Source organism: Bos javanicus, chromosome 5 (assembly GCF_032452875.1).
Source record: "Bos javanicus breed banteng chromosome 5, ARS-OSU_banteng_1.0, whole genome shotgun sequence".
Taxonomy (NCBI): domain Eukaryota; kingdom Metazoa; phylum Chordata; class Mammalia; order Artiodactyla; family Bovidae; genus Bos; species Bos javanicus.
Genome location: NC_083872.1, coordinates 100774638 through 100791339, shown reverse-complemented (window position 1 = coordinate 100791339; position 16702 = coordinate 100774638). Strand labels below are relative to the sequence as shown.

The following is a 16702-nucleotide window of genomic DNA, read 5'->3' as shown; positions in this document are numbered from 1 at the left end:
GAGGAAGAGACAATAAAGAAAGATTAGACCTGATAGGGATTGTTAGGCTTTGTTATGGAATTTGGTATTATTACAAGGAAGATAATGAGGTGTTTTTTAAAGGGAAAAATTGCATTGTCAGTATTTATTTTTAAATTGTCACAGAATTCATGGTAGAGAATAATTGAAATGGAGTGAAGATGTTGTTATTAAAGCTATTTAATTATTTTAGTGTCTTTGTGTTAAGATCATGAAAGTTGTGCTAAAGAGAGGAGGACATGTTTGAGAGATATTTCTGCTGTTTTTCAGTTGCTCAGTCATGTTCCATTCTTTGTGACCCCATTAACTGCAGCATGCCAGGCTTTCCTGTACTTCACCAGAGGTATTTAGTTAAAAATAAATAAAACTTGGTATTTTTCCTGGTGGCTCAGAGCATAAAGAGTCTGTCTGCAATGCGGGACACCTGGGTTCAATCCCTGGGTTGGGGAGAGCCTCTGGAGAAGGAAATGGCAACCCACTCCAATATTCTTGCCTGGAAAATCCCATGGACAGAGGAGTCTCATGGGCTATGATCCACGGGGTCGCAAAGAGTCAGACATGACTGAGCGACTAACACACACACAAATAAAACTTGGTGATATGAGATGAAGGTGGAGAGCAGCCTAGAGGTATGCATGTGAGAGAGAGTAATATCAAGATGAGATGGTTGGATAACATCACTGATTCAAGAGACATGATTTTGAACAAACTCCAGGAGATAGTGAAGAGCAGGGATGCCTGGTATGCTGCAGTTCATGGGGTTGCAGAGTCGGACACGATTTAGTAACTGAACAACAACAACAACTGGTTTTTAGATGGCATAATTGTCTTGTATGGCATATCCTTTACTGAGATATGGAGTGCTGGAAGATGGTTCCTTTTATGATGAAATTTAGTGGACTACTGTTGTAAGTTGAGTTGGAAATACCTTTGGGGTTTTATACTTGCTGTGTTAAATAGCCGGTAGAGTATACAGGTCTGGTGATCAGAGAATGATCTGAACGGCAGATATGACTTTGATGTGCACTGCTTTGTATGTGGTAGTTGAAACTGTGAGAATGTAAGAAATTAACTAAGGATATCAAGTTAAGCTAAGTGAAAGTGTGAATCACTCAGTCTGAAGATACAGAAAAGATAAAGGCTAAAATTAAAAAAAATACTGGCATGATGAGATGGATGATTGAATCACCACATCATTCAGATGTAAAAATATATTCATCATGTACACTCATTTTCTAAAATATTTTATTTTGTGTATCTCCCTTTCCACACTTCTGAGAATAGTGCTATAAAACACACACACACACACACACACACACACAGCCCTCTGAGCTTTCTTATGATCTGAGCTCAAACTTCATGTGGTGTCTCTTAGTCAGACAAATAGAGACTTATTTTCTGCCAAGTGGATTATAGTTGACAAATCCATGGATAACTTTTCTGACAATCTTCTTTGGTTATCTTGGTAGAAGACACCCAGGCACATTTCATACTCCGGGTTTCTCGTTGATTTGAAAACCTACAGAAAGAAAGCAGATGGTTTTCTTTACATCAGCCATGAGTATATGCATATGGCCAGAGGCTTACAAGGACTTCAGAAAATGTTTTCTATTTTTTTAAATAAAGAGTAAACTCATTAAAACTATTTAAATACACAACCATATGATAGGCAAAGCAATCCTTCCCACTTTATGTTAATTTCTCAAACGTCTCTCCAGAGAAGTTAATAGTTCATTTTTGTTGTTTAGTCTCTCAGTTGTGTCTGACTGTTTGTGACCATATAGACCATAACCTGCCAGACTCCTCTGTCCATGGCAAGAATACTGGAGTAGGTTGTCATTTCATTCTCCAGGGGGTCTTCCTGACCCAGGGATTGAACCTGCATCTCTTGCATTGCAGGCAGATTCTTTACGACTGAGCCACAAGGGAAGCCCTGATAGTTCATTAAAGAGAGCTAAAACATCACCTCTGACTTTTTTTTAGTCCATTCTGAGCAGTGTGTGGGATCCTAGTTCCCCGTGATAGGAGATGGGTTTGAATCCATGCCGCCTGAATTGGGAATGCGGAGTCTTAACCACTGGAACGTCAGGGAAGTCCCTCAGCTCTGACACTTTTATTGCTTAAAAATTGATCACTGTAAGAAGTGAGCAGAAAGTTATGCTCTGTAAAACAAGCATGTGCACTCATAAAAGAGTTTATACTTGCTAATTTACCTTTTATATAAAAAGCTAAAATCAGGCAACAGGGCAATCCTGTTTCATACATAAGTTTTCTGAGTGGATGGAGGGAGATTTCTTTCTCAACTTTCTGTGTGAATCATTTTATAGAAATATTTATCAGACTGTAGCAGTCAGGAAATTTATACCCATTAGATCACTTCAAAGCCAATGATGTCATATGTCTCTTTCTTGTCACATACAACATGGGATTAAAAACCACAAAAAGAAAAAATGCAAAAGAAATGCAAAAGACTTACAGCTGAGGGTCAAAAGTGCTGTTGTCCAACCAGGTCCATAATTTCCCTCCAGGAGGAATCCTCAAACCAACCCAAAATGAATGATGTATATTTTGCCATAGGAAAGTCTAAAAAGAATAGAAAATGTTGTATGAAATCAAGTGATTCTTACAGATGCAAGATAAAATACCACAGGAGCACCTTCTATGTGGCTAGCACTGCACTAGAAGCTAGGAATGAACAGGTAAGACAGGCTTCACATTTTCAAATAGATCACAGTGGAGGGGAAATCCACAGTAATGCAATGGGATAAAAGCCAAAGAAAAATTACTAAATGTCTATCGACAAATGAATGGATAAAGATGTGGCACATATATTACTCAGCCATAAAAAAGAATGAAATTTTATCATTCGTCATACAGAGTGAAGTAAGGCAGAAAGAGAAAAACAAATATCGTATGTTAACACACACATATATATAAGGAATCTAAACATAAATTAAAAAAAAATCTAGATGTACCTATTTGCAAGGCAGGAATGCAGACATAGAGTAAGAACATGTGAACACAAGAAGACAGGGAGAGTGGGAAAAATTGGGAGATTGGGATATATATATATTACCATGTGCAAAATAGATAGCTAGTGGGAAGCTGTTGTATAGCACAGGGAGCTCAGCTCAGTGCTCTGTGATGACCTAAAGGGGTATTATGGCAGAGTGGGAGGGAGGATCAAGAGGGAGGGAATATATGTACACCAATTATACTCCAATATAAAAACATAAACTGAGACTGCAAAGAAAAAAAGAACTATTATGGACAGTGTTAGTAGACACCAAGGCTGTGGCGTCAGGCTGCAGCTACTATTACTACTACACATCTTTGCACAGTTATTTATTCTCTTTATTTCTGCATTTTTCCAGTCACTAAAACTCTGACTATGATAATATTCATACCTATCTCAAAGAACTGTTATTGTTTTGTTAATAAGTAATATTAAACATGGCTTGGCCCATAATGAATGCTTCTTGCCTAAATAATAGTGATTATTACTGAATACAAGTATTAAACAATAATCTAGAAGCAAGAAAACACACAGGAAAAACACACAGAAAGAAAGTAGTCTCTGAGCTGATGGAGCACATATTGTTTATAAGTTTTTTTTTTTTTCTTTATAATGCCTTTAATAAACTGATTTTATAAGTATTAGGTGATACCTTATGTGACTATTATTCCATAGATATTTCCTGCATATGGTGATAAGAGTGTACATTACTGGAAAGATTTAGCTTCATCTCTATTAATCACAAAGTTTTATTGGGGTTACTGTTGAATGGTTAATAATGTAAGAACCTTTCTCTCTCTATATATATAAGGTAATTAAATAGCTAGCCAGTTGAAATAATCACTGTAGCATTAAAGCACTCGCAGGATTGTCTGGAAAAAACTGCTTTGCAGCTAACAAAATATAGCCAGATATTTTTGTATGCTTATTATGTAAGTACTTTTCTTTTTTTTTTAATTTAATTTAATTTTATTTTTTTAATTTTTTAAATTTTATTTTATTTTTAAACTTTACATAATTGTATTAGTTTTTTTTTTTTTTTAATTGGAGGACAATTGCTTTACAATATTGTGTTGGTTTCTGCTATACATCAACATGAATCACCCATAGGTATACATGTGTCCCCTCCCTCTTTAATCTCCCTCCCACCTCCCATCCTATCCCACCTCTCTAGGTTGTCAAAGAACACCTGATTTGAGCTCCTTGCATCAGATATAGCAAATTTCCACTGGATGTGGTAATTTATGTGTTTGCATGCTACTCTCTCAATTCCTCTCACCCTCTCCTTTCCCGACTATGTCCACCAGTCTGTTCTGTATGTCTGCATCTCCATTGCTGAAAATAGGATCATCAGTACCATCTTTCTATATTCCATATATATGCATTAATATATGACATTTGTTTTTCTCCTTCTGACTTACTTCACTTTGTAAAACAGGCTCTAGGTCCATCCACCTTGTTAGAACTGACTCAAATGTATTATATTTATGGCTGAGTAATATTCCATTGTATATATTTACCATAACTTCTTTATCCATTCATATATTGATGGACATCTAGGTTGCTTCCATATCTTGCTGCTGCTGCTGCCGCCGCTAAGTCGCTTCAGTCGTGTCCCACTCTGTGCGACCCCATAGACGGCCTTCCACCAGGCTCCCCCATCCCTGGGATTCTCCAGGCAAGAACACTGGAAATGGGTTGCCATTTCCTTCTCCAATGCATGAAGTGAAAAGTGAAAATGAATGTGAAGTTGCTCAGTTGTGTCCGACTCTTAGCGACCTCATGGACTGCAGCCTGCCAGGCTCCTCTGTCCACGGGATTTTCCAGGCAAGAGTTCTAGAGTGGGGTGCCATTGCCTTCTCCTTCCATATCTTAGCTATTGTAAATTGTGCTGCAGCAAACATTGAGATACATGCGTCTCTTTCAATTATGGTTTTCTCAGCGTATATGCCCAGTAGTGGGATTGTTGGGTTATATGATAGTTTTATTCCTAGTTTTTTAAAGGAATCTTCATACTGTTCTCCACAGTGGCTGTATCAATTAACATTTCCACCAACATTGCAAGTGCATTCCCTTTTCTCCACACCCTCTCCAGCATTTATTGTTTATAGAGATTTTGATGATGGCCATTCTGATCCATGTGAGTTGATACCTTATTGTAGTTTTGATTTGCATTTTTCTAATGATGAGCGATGCTGAGCACCTCTTCATGTGTTTATTAGCCATCTGTATGTCTTTGGAGAAATGTCTGATTAGGTCCTCTGCCCATTTTTTGTTTGTTTGTTTGGGCTGTTTGTTTTCCTGATATTGAGCTGCATGAGCTGCTTATATATCCTGGAGATTAATCCTTTGTCAGCTTTTTCCTTTGCAATTATTTTCTCCTATTCTGAGGGTTGTCTTTTAATCTCGTTTCTTTTGCTGTACAAAAGCTTTTAAGTTTAATTAAGTCCCATTTGTCTATTTTTGTTTTTATGGCCATTACTCTAGGAGGTGGGTAATATCTCCTTTTTGTACAATAACATAACCCCTGAAACAAAGTATATGGCTGTCCATAATGTGCTAAGTTGCTCAAGTTTTGTCTGACTCTTTGTGACCCTGTGGACTGACTGTAGCCTGCAAGACTTCTCTGTCCATGGGATTTCCAAGGCAAGAATACTGGAGTGGGTTGCCATTTCCTCCTCCAGGAGGTCTTCCCAGCCCAGGGATCAACCCTGTGTCTCTTGTGTCTCCTGCATTGGGAGGTAGATTCTTTACCACGGCCCAATTCACATGTATGCCATGCCGTGCTCAGTTGCTTCACATGTATAATTGACCCCTATTACAGGCTTCAGGAGCCAGAGGATAGAATATTACGGCCTCAACTGTGTCTCTTCAAAATGTATGCATTTGAAGCTCTAACCCCCCATGCTTCAAAATGTGACTGCCTTTGGAGACACAGCTTTTAGAGACAGTGACTAAGCAGAAATGAGGCTGTTAGGGTAGATCTTAATCCAATCTGATTACTGTCCTTATAAGAAGCAGAAATTTGGACATACAGAGAGACACAGATGCATGCATACAGAGGAAAGACCGTGTGAAGACAGAGCAAGCAGGTGGCCATCTAGAAACTAAGGAGAGAGGCCTTGTAAGGAACCAAATCTGCCAACACCTTGATCTTGAACGTCTAGCCTTCAGAGCTGTGAGTAATGAATTTCTGATGCTTAAGCCGTCAAGTCTGTGGTACTTTGTTATGTTAGCTCTGACAAACTCATACAACCCCTTTGGGTGCTTGTGTGCTAAGTCCCTTCAGTTGTGTCTGACTCTTTGCAACCCCGTGGACTGTAGCCACCCAGCTCCTCTATCCATAGCATTCTCCAGGCAAGAATCCTGGAGGGGTTGCCATGCCCTCCTCCAGGGGATCTTCTTGACCCAAGGATCAAACTTGCATGTCCTGCATTGGCAGGCAGGTTCTTTACCACAAGCACCACCTGGAAAGCCTTACAGCCCCTTTATTATTCTGTTGGTGGCTCAGATGGTAAAGAAACTGCTTGCAATGTGGGACATCTGGGCTCAATTCCTGGGTAGAAACAGACAATAAATCAATGCATGGAGAAACAGTGCAATGAAAGACTTCCCTAAAAACCTTATCTGTTTCCTGCTCATCATCAAATGGAAAAAGGCAGAAATGCAGAAAAGATGTGTTTCCTGGGCAACAAGAAACCTAACCAATCACTTAATAATGAACTGAAACTCCACTTTAAAGACCTAGGAGGAACTGTGTGTTCATTTCCAAATACAAAGCTATGTAACTCAGTCTCTTTTTATTAGATGCTTTCTTATTATTATGTCCTAAAAAGTGGCTCTGCTTCAGCAGATACTTGCCAGTTTTTAATTTATCCATGACTTCTCACCCTATCCCACTCCCATATACCTCCTAACATCAGCTGTCTTTTTCATCACTTCTCTGGGGTTCAGTGTGCAGTGAGCAATTTTTGTGTCAGAAATCCCCTGTCATAATGAATAGATTTAACAAACTCAACTTACGTAAAGCTACCTGTGTTCTCTTCACATATCTGTAAAAAGATGTCCCTAATTGATTATGTAGTGTAAGAATAGTTGAAGATAGACCAGAAAGACTATCCATGAGTTAATTATCCTGCCTATGTAGAACAGTGATCACTGAAGAAAACTGATTAGTTGTTACTAGCCAGTTTAACTTATTCAAAGCCTCTGTTATTTTATTGCATACTAAACTAGTGAATTAGTTGAAGAAGGCAATGGCACCCCACTCCAATACTCTTGCCTGGAAAATCCCATGGACGGAGGAGCCTGGTAGGCTGCAGTCCATGGGGTCGCTAAGAGTCGGACACGACTGAGCGACTTCACTTTATTAGGTCCTTTCAAGTTGATACCTTCTTCCCCTTTTTTGTCTTAAGCTGACTTATAAGAGAAGAAAAAAGTCTCTTTTTTAGTTCTTCACCCATTCTGGATTTGGTTCATATTCAAACCAATTTGGACTGGATCTGACAAAGAGTTTTACAGTTTGATATTTGGGGTCACATTGGTTACACTGAAGATAACTTACTTCCCATTTTGATTTTCTTGTTTTTGTGGATTTCTATGAAACTCAGAGGAATTTTTTCTTCCCCCTACAAAAGTTTCAACAGCTGTCTTTATATAAACCCTCCAGACTTAACCAGGCTTGTAAAGCACTGTTCATCACTGAGTTTTCTGAAGCTGAGCCTTTGACATCGTTTGTAATTTCAACATACTAATTCTTATGCTAAGAATCCTTATTTGATGTTTGCCAACTAATATCTATACTGGTCTTATTTAGGTTTAGTGTCCAACCTTCGTGTAAGAAATTTCAATTTAAATTAAGCCAGAGTTAGAAAAATATTTGTTTTCTTCAACAAAAAACAAAGCTTAATAAGAAGGGTATACTCTATTTCCTTTCTCTGAACATCATTTTTAATTTCAGCTGCCATGCTGTCTGACTACAAACTTTGTGAGCAATGATGGATTAAATATGGGAGATGAGAGTGATGTCATACATTTAAAATGCAATCTGGGAAATGGATACCTTATAGAGAAGAACTTAGGTATATACTACTAAAAGGATTTCTTCTATCCCTAGCTAAGTGAATGTGAAAGTAAAAGTTGCTCAGTCGTGTTTGACTCTTTGCGACCCCATGGGCTATATAGTCCATGGAATTCTCCAGGCCAGAATACTGGAGTGGGTAGCCTTTCCTTTTTCCAGGGGATCTTCTCAACCCAGGGATCAAACCCAGGTCTCCCGCATCGCAGGCAGATTCTTTACCAGCTGAGCCACAAAGGAAGCAAAAGAAGACTAAAATAATAATATAGTTTCAGTGATTCATTCAACCAATAATTGTGCAGTTAATATCAATGAGGTTTAAATTTTTTTCACCGATATTTTCAAATTTGTAGCACAAAGAACTACTGCAGTTGTGAAGGATGCTATAATCTTAAAATTTTATACCTCACCGTATCAGTGAAGTCTCGGACCACCATGAGATGTGATTTTTTCGTGACACAGTCATTTTTACTTTCATTCCAAGATTTATTTTCATGTTCAGCAACCCAGTAGCATTTCCCCCCATGTAGCTTCCAATCTTTGGTGGGGCATGATGTATGAACAGTGGAAGAATTGAAAGAAACTGGAAGGAAAAAGGATAAATAATTAAAAGAAACATGAGAATGCATCCCTAATATTGCATAATAATTAATGCCTCTCAAAAGTTGTTAAATTATGGCCTAAGCTTCTTTGACAAAAGTATGTGCTTTTCTCAGGATGGATTTTGAAACAAATAAAACCTAACAGAATTTCAATTGTATTTTTTTTCTTTCTCTCTTTTCTTCTTTCTCCCATTTAATTTATTCTCTTTAAAGTATGTTATGTTTTCTATGAGCTAGGCAATGCACAGACACTAGGATAAAGCGATCAACATCCAAACTTCAGGAAGATAAAAATTTGGGAGGAAAAGTAGAAATTAGAGATTTCAACTAGTGATTTCAACAATGAACCAGACATTTTGAGAATTATGTATCACTATAATTTTGAGAATGATAAAATCATGAGAAGAATTTTTATTGGGCAAAATTTGTGTGATAGGTGATCTCTAAAACTCAGATAGATTGATCTTCCTATGTATAAAAGGGTCTGGACAGAATTTAAAGCAATTTTATTCAACACCATGTTACCACCTCTATCAAGGGTAGAAGGAGGACAATGTGCTTTTGTGTTGGGAATAATGTCCCAGAAAATTTGCTATCATAGTCTCACTAGTTTAAAAAAATTAAAGTTTTTGGAATGAGGTTGAGGAGACTTGGAAAAATTAAAATCCATTTTAAAGTTTTAATGAGTTCCCAGAAGCTGAAATTACTCTATAACATGGACTGGTAAGTCTTTCTAATAACATTATATATGCAGGTTCAAAAAAAGAAAGGAATATAGTTTTTCAATATAGAATAAAAACTTAAATCAACAGATTAAAAATAATAAAGGAAACAGAAAGAAAAAGAAAACAGAAAAGCTAAATAATTGAGTGTTTTCTTGACTTTTAAAAATATATAAATATGTGAAAGATAAAAACGCATAAAATAATCATTTATAACATTTTTCATGTAGTGCCATTAAAAAACTGACAAAAAGCTATGTGGTGTGATCATGAATTTTAGGAAAGAAAATATTTTTTACCATATTGTACACCTGCACATGTCCCAGTAGAAATAAAAATACTAATAAAATGATTTCAACATAGTACCTTTAAATTCATTTAAAACACATACAAGTTTATTTTTCTCATTTGTCTTCAGTCTTTAAATAGTTTTGTCAAGAACTGTAATAGGCCCATGAAAAACAATGGTCTAAACCATGCCTCTGTAGGGGTAGAGGAATTTCCCCTTTATTCAGATATACCCAAGTAAAATACATGCTACTGTCCACACTTGCTTATTCAGGAATTCAGTTCAGTTCAGTTCAGTTCAGTCACTCAGTCATTTCCGACTCTGCGACCCCATGGACGGCAGCACACCAGGCTTCCTGTCCATCACCAACACCAGGAGTTTACTCAAACTCGTGTCCATTGAATCAATGATGTCATCCAACCATCTCATCCTCTGTTGTCCCCTTCTCCTGCCTTCAATCTTTCCCAGCATCAGGGTCTTTTATAGTTAGTCAGTTCTTCACATCAGGTGGCCAACATATTGGAGTTTCAGCTTCAGCATCAGTCCTTCCAATGAATATTCAGGACTGATTTTCTTTAGGATAGACTGGTTGGATCTTGCAGTGCAAGGGTCTCTCAAGAGTCTTCTCCAACACCACCGTTCAAAAGCATTAATTCTTTGGTGCTCAGCTTTCTTTATGGTCCAACTCTCACATCCATACATGACTACTGGAAAAACCATAGCTTTGACTAGATGGATCTTTGATGGCAAAGTAATGTCTCTGCTTTTTACCACTCTCTAGATTGGCCATAACTTTTCTTCCAAGGAGCAAGCGTCTTTTAATTTCAGGGCTGCAGTGACCATCTGCAGTGATTTTGGAGCCCCCCAAAATAAAAAGTCAGCCACTGTTTCCACTGTTTCCCTATCTATTTGCCATGAAATGATGGGACGGGATGCCATGATCTTAGTTTTCTGAACGTTGAGCTTTAAGACAACTTTTTCACTCTCCTCTTTCATTTTCATCAAAAGACTTTTAGGTTTTTTTCACTTTCTGCTATAAGGGTGGTGTCATCTGCATATATGAGGCTATTGATATTTCTCCCGGCAATCTTGATTCCAGCTTGTGCTTCATCAGCCTGGCATTTCTCATGATGCACTCTGCATATAAGTTAAATAAGTAGGATGACAATATACAGCCTTGATGTACTCCTTTCCTGATTTGGAACCAGTCTGTTGTTCCAACAGAAACTTGGATTAAAGATTTACTACGCATGGCCCCGCCCATCAGAACAAGACTCAGTTTCCCCCTCAGTCAGTCTCTCCCATCAGGAAGCTTCCATAAACCTCTTATCCTTCTCCATCAGAGGACAGACAGAATGAAAACCACAATCACAGAAGACTAACCAATCTGATCATATGGACCACAGCCTTGTCTAACTCAGTGAAACTATGAGCCATGCGTGTAGGGCCACGCAACACGGACGGGTGATGGTGGAGAGTCCTGACAAAATGTGATCCACTGGAGAAAGGAATGGCAAACCACTTCAGTATTCTTTCCTTGAAAGTCCCATGAACAGTATGAAAAGGCAAAAAGACAGGACGCTGAAAGATGAACTCCCCAGGTCAGTAGGTGCCCAATAAGTTACTGGAGATCAGTGGACAAATAACTCCAGACAGTATGGAGAGACAGAGTCAAAGCAAAAACAACATCCAGTTGTAGATGTGACTGGTGATAGAAGAAAGGTCTGATGCTGTAAAGAGCAATATTGCATAAGATCCTGGAATGTTAGGTTCATGAATCAAGGCAAATTGGAAGTGATCAAACAGGAGATGGCAAGAGTGAACATTGACATTTTGGGAATCAGCAAACTAAAATGGACTGGAATGGGTGAATTTAACTCAGATGACCATTATATCTACTACTGTGGGCAAGAATCCCTGACAAGAAATGGAGTAGCCATCATAGTCAGCTCAAGAATTAGGCAATATAAAATAACATTACCTATTGAGTTGTTTGCTTCAGATTTACTTTGCTCAGTACAATATTTCTTCTTTAATTCATTATCCACTTCAGTTAGTCTTGCAGATTTGAACTGAATAACTAGTGAAAGAAACACATCTTTTCTTAATTAAATATAAAGCAGAAAACAGTTAGGTTGTAGTGACTCAGTGAAGTTGATTAATGTGGAAACTCCAGAGAAATTAAAGTGATTAAAATTTATGGGAAAAAATTCCTTTTCCCAAGATTGGACCTTCTTTTGCACATACTCATGTTAATTTTATTAATATCAAATTTAGGGGAATTGGTAAAATATGATCTGGGACCAGAAGGAAACTCACTTGATTTTTTTCTGGAGTTTTCATATTTTTTTTAATAAACACAAAATAACCAGCTTTGAATTTAAGCTTCATTTGGATAGTTTGTGTTTGGTAAATTCCTATTAACTGTACCAAGTGTCACCTGATTCATGGAAAGAGCTTTCTGTGTTTTGATTTCAGTTCATGATTCTGTTCCTTTTGAGGTTGTTAAAGTCTACATATGGAAGGACAGGGTGAGCCCAGAGTACTTTTCTATCATGAGAAAGACATTTGTATTTCTGATGGCCATTTCACTGAAATTACTTTTGGTTATTTATAATCTCACAATAGTGTGTATTAATCAGTTAAATCTTTAAAATTTATCATAGTAACAAATCTGTTACTAACAAACTACTGTTTTGATAACAAGCAAATCTATTAACCTATACCAAAAAGAAACATAACAGAGAGGGTATTTTTTTTTTAATGGCCATGCCCCATGGCATGTGGGATATTAGTTCCCTGACCAGGGATCAAACCTGCACCCTCTGCAGTGGAAATGCAGAGTTGTTTTAACCACTGGACTGCCAGGGAAATCCCAGCAGAGGTGTTGAATATTAAGTATTTTTTGCTTCATCCCTTCAATGTTAAAGTCCCAATTTGGCCACTGCCTAGTTATATTAAACTACTCAAACCACTTATCACTCTGGGCTTTACACTGTTCACCTCAACTGGAGGCTTGACCTTGTTGATTTCTAGGGCCCTGTCCAGTTCTAGAATTCTGACTCTGCTCATTGACCTCTAGTACCTAATGACATACATAATTACTAATATCATTCACAAGGACAATACAGGCAGATATTGCCTTGATCTGTTCTAGGGTTTGGTTGAATCTGGAAACCTGAATTCCTTAGAGTATACATCATCTGGAAGTTTTTCTCCAAGCATTTACTTAATAAACAATTAAAATAATTGCCATATAAAGTTGGACTATATTTCACTATATCCACAGCATATGAGTATAATTTTTAAGTGCCTGAGTGAATTGATTGGTTTTAGACAAAATTTTCACCCATGGATGCAAGATTGAGGATGCCCCTGAGTAGATAATGGGACTTCCCTTGTGGCTCAGCTGGTAAAGAATCTGCCTGCAATGCAGGAGGCCCAGTTCAATTCCTGGGTTGGGAAGATCCCCTGGAGAAGGGAAAGGCTACCCACTCCAGTATTCTGGCCTGGAGAATTCCACAGACTGTATAGTCTATGGGGTCACAAAGAGTTGGATACGACAGAGTGACTTTCACTTCACTTTCAGGATGCCATGATTTTATTTTTCTTTTTTCTTTTAGGATGCCATGATTTTAGTAAGCTTGAATAAGATCTTGAATAAGCTTAAACAGAAATATGCTTCATAGTTTAGTTTGCTTTCACAGAACATGGTTCAGAGAAGCTGATTTTGATCATAAAATATAAATCTAGCCTCCTTCATATATCAATGAAATGAATCCATAATATATGTAATATCACATGATGAAGTTCTATGGAAAATCTCTAATTTTATTTGTGTACCAAATTTCCTGCTTTTTGTGAAATTGTACTGAATTGTGTAGAAACCACTTTAACAGCAAACACAATTACAACAGGTCATGATAAAATAATACTTTGGGGTAAATAAAGGTTATTGGTAATTACTTACCAAGCATGCTCAGCACAATTACTATTACAAGAAGAATGATAATCATTGCACACCCAACTTTCAGGAAAATTCCGTGGTGGTGAGAATCTATAAAATTGGATAAATTTCACTAGTAAGCCCAGTTAAGTAATTCCTTAGGTGGTAAGGAAGGGATGAATAAACTTTGTCGGTTATGCTCTTGAGTTACTTTCCTTTGAAATATGTAGACCTAAATTCCTCTTACATACAAATTTGGTCCCCTGATTTGTGAAGAAGGGGGAATTTATAAAACTGAATGAATATATTTTTTTCCTTTTGATTCACCATTCATAATCTTAACTTATGATTTACTCTCTGCATTCCTACATTTTTATATAAGACTGACATTCTCAAGATTCTCTAATAAACTTACTGACAGCCCTCACTTATTTGAGTTGATCCATTCTTTTATGTCTCTTTTATGCATTCTTATACAATAAACCTATTTCCTGTTATATGTAATTGCAATTTCATAAAATTATACATTTTAAAATAAAAGTAATTTTAGGGATAATCTTGTCCAACATTTGAATGTTAAAATGGGGATTTTTAAGTCCACAAAACACAGTTACTTGATAGTAGAGTTGAGATCATAGCTCAGGTTTCTTGACTACCAAATTAGACCTTTGTTCACTATCCATTCTATCTCTTGTAATCAGATAAATAAGTCATACAAAGAAAATGACATTTTTAGCTCTGGGCTGATTGATGACTAAAACCAAGAGGCTCTTATCCAAAATAGTTACAGTATATCAATTCCACTAGATATGTGATATATACACATCTACATGGGGCTTCCCTGGTGGCTCAGGCAGTAAAATGTCTGCCTACAGTGCGGGAGACCCAGGTTCAATCCCTGGATAGGGAAGATTCCCTGGAGAAGGGAATGGCTGCCCACTCTACCATTCTTGCCTGGAGAATTCCATGGATAGGGGAGCCTGGTGGGCTACAGTCCATGAGGTTGCAAAGAGTCAGACACAACTGATACTTTCACAAACTGAGAGCCTACTATAACTGATGTGAAAATACAACCAATTACAAAATCAAATGTCAAGAATGACTAACATGAATGCTTATTTAGTAGAATACTATTAGAGAGTGCTTGTTCAAATTATTATTAAGTAAAACATCTTTAATGAGAATTTATTAAATTCTCAAAACACTAAAAGAAGTCCATGCATTTTCTTTTATCAGGCAAAACGATGCAAATTGTGCCTGACTAGGCAATAGTGAGAAGAATGTGATAATATCCCAACACACATTTCTAGGGTGAAGAACTGATATTTCAGACCTAAAAAGTTGGAGAATAAATCATCAGAGTTCATGAATGGAACTAATACAAGGAGTACTATATCATTCCTTTAGGCCCCTGAAGTAAAGTTTAAGAAAATCATGAATTTCTGAGTTTTAGTCCAGAATATTCTTAATTGTATTACCTTTTCTCACTGATATTTCACTCAGTTTCATGGGGGTACCCTCTTGTTTTATGTCTTGGAGAACCAATGAAACTATAATATTTAAAATATTTAAAATAAATGAGATCCATTTATTTAAAATCCATTTATACATTCATCTGCCTACCAAGCATCTATTCATTGCCTACCAAGGACTTAGTACTGTGCGAGGCAGTGGAAATACAAAGATTAAGAGATCAGGGAGAGAGTTTCAACAGACATGAAGCTCTGAAATAGGAAGGACTATGATAATTCTAAAGAGGAAAGAGAAAGTCACCACCAGAGTTAAACAAGTGAAATTTAGCAACTTCGAAGAGAAAGCTCGGGGACAATTGTGTAGGGCTCTGTGGGACATTACAATCCAATGTAGCAAATCTGGATTGTACTTTGGATTGTAGCATCTTTCTTTCCCTCTTGAATATGACACATGGGAACAGAAGTTGCATTTATCCACAACAGAGATATGCAGTGAAAGAGTAATAAAATATTTGACTTCTAGTCATGACTATAGGTAGGTAATTTAATTTTTATGCATTCATATTTCCTCATTTTTAACATTACAATAAAATTGGACTAGATAACATTAAAGACATTGTCCCCAAATCTCTTTTCCTTGTTCTATTCTTTTTTAAATTAATTTTTATTGGAATATAGCTGACTTGTGTGCTTAGTCACTTAGTTGTGTCCGACCCTTCATGACCCTTTGGACTGTAGCCTGCCAGGCTCCTCTGTCCATGGGATTCTCCATGCAAGAATACTGGAGTGGGTTGCCATTGCCTTCTCCAGGGGATCTTCCCAACCCAAGGATCGAACCCAGGTCTCCTGCATTGGCAGGCTGATTCTTTGCCACTGAGCCACCAGGGAAGTCCATTTTATAAATTTGTATGTCAATCTCAATCTCCCAATTTATCCCTCCCTTCTTTTCCCCTTGGTAACCATAAATTTGTTTACTAAGTCTGTGACTCTGTATCTGTTTTGTAAATGGGTTCATTTGTACCATTTTCTTTCCTTTTTTTTTTTTTTTTTTTGACCAGGATAAAAGTAATGTTCTCTCCGTGAATAGACGAAATTAAATCCTGGCATGCAGAATCAAAAATCTTGATCTTGTAGCTTAAAGTGAGTTAAAACAATCTCTAGAAAAATGGACCAGTTATATGAGATTTGTGGGAAATGGAGGAATAAGAATACAGGTTTCGTCCATATTACTTCTCAAACTAAGTTCCATTAGCTCACATAAAATGAAAGCTCCCAGTCTATCAAGAAAAGAAAGCAGATAAGCCCGTATTGAGCAAGTCGTGCTGTGCTGTGTTAAGTCACTTCAGTCATGTCTGACTCTTTATGGCACTATGGACTGTAGCCCACCAGATTCCTCTGTCTATGGGATTCTCTAGACAGGAATACTGGAGTGGTTTGCCATGCCCTCCTCTAGGAGATCTGCCTGACCCAGGGACCAAACCCACATCTCTTACATCCCCTGCATTGGCAGGTGGGTTCTTCACCACTAACACCACCTGGGAAGCCCCATTGAGCAAGTTA

General features: G+C 37.4%; 1 protein-coding gene across 4 annotated transcripts in view; it reads right to left on the bottom strand.

The window, feature by feature from the left end:
- Window positions 1-1246: 1246 nt before the first annotated feature.
- The window catches only part of LOC133248151 (killer cell lectin-like receptor subfamily F member 1), a 31185-nt gene continuing 15729 nt past the window's right edge, over window positions 1247-16702 (bottom strand). For 2 of the 4 annotated variants that reach the window (XM_061417935.1, XM_061417934.1), the window contains 5 exons: window positions 13695-13781; window positions 11706-11804; window positions 8522-8694; window positions 2495-2601; window positions 1247-1537 (listed from right to left, as the gene is read on the bottom strand). In XM_061417935.1, the coding sequence (XP_061273919.1) occupies window positions 1429-1537; window positions 2495-2601; window positions 8522-8694; window positions 11706-11804; window positions 13695-13781 (575 nt within the window). In that variant the 3' untranslated portion in view covers window positions 1247-1428. Of the gene's footprint in view, window positions 1538-2494; window positions 2602-8516; window positions 8695-11705; window positions 11805-13694; window positions 13782-16702 lie in introns of all 4 variants that reach the window. The other 2 variants (XR_009736626.1, XM_061417936.1) reach the window with 2 other exon arrangements.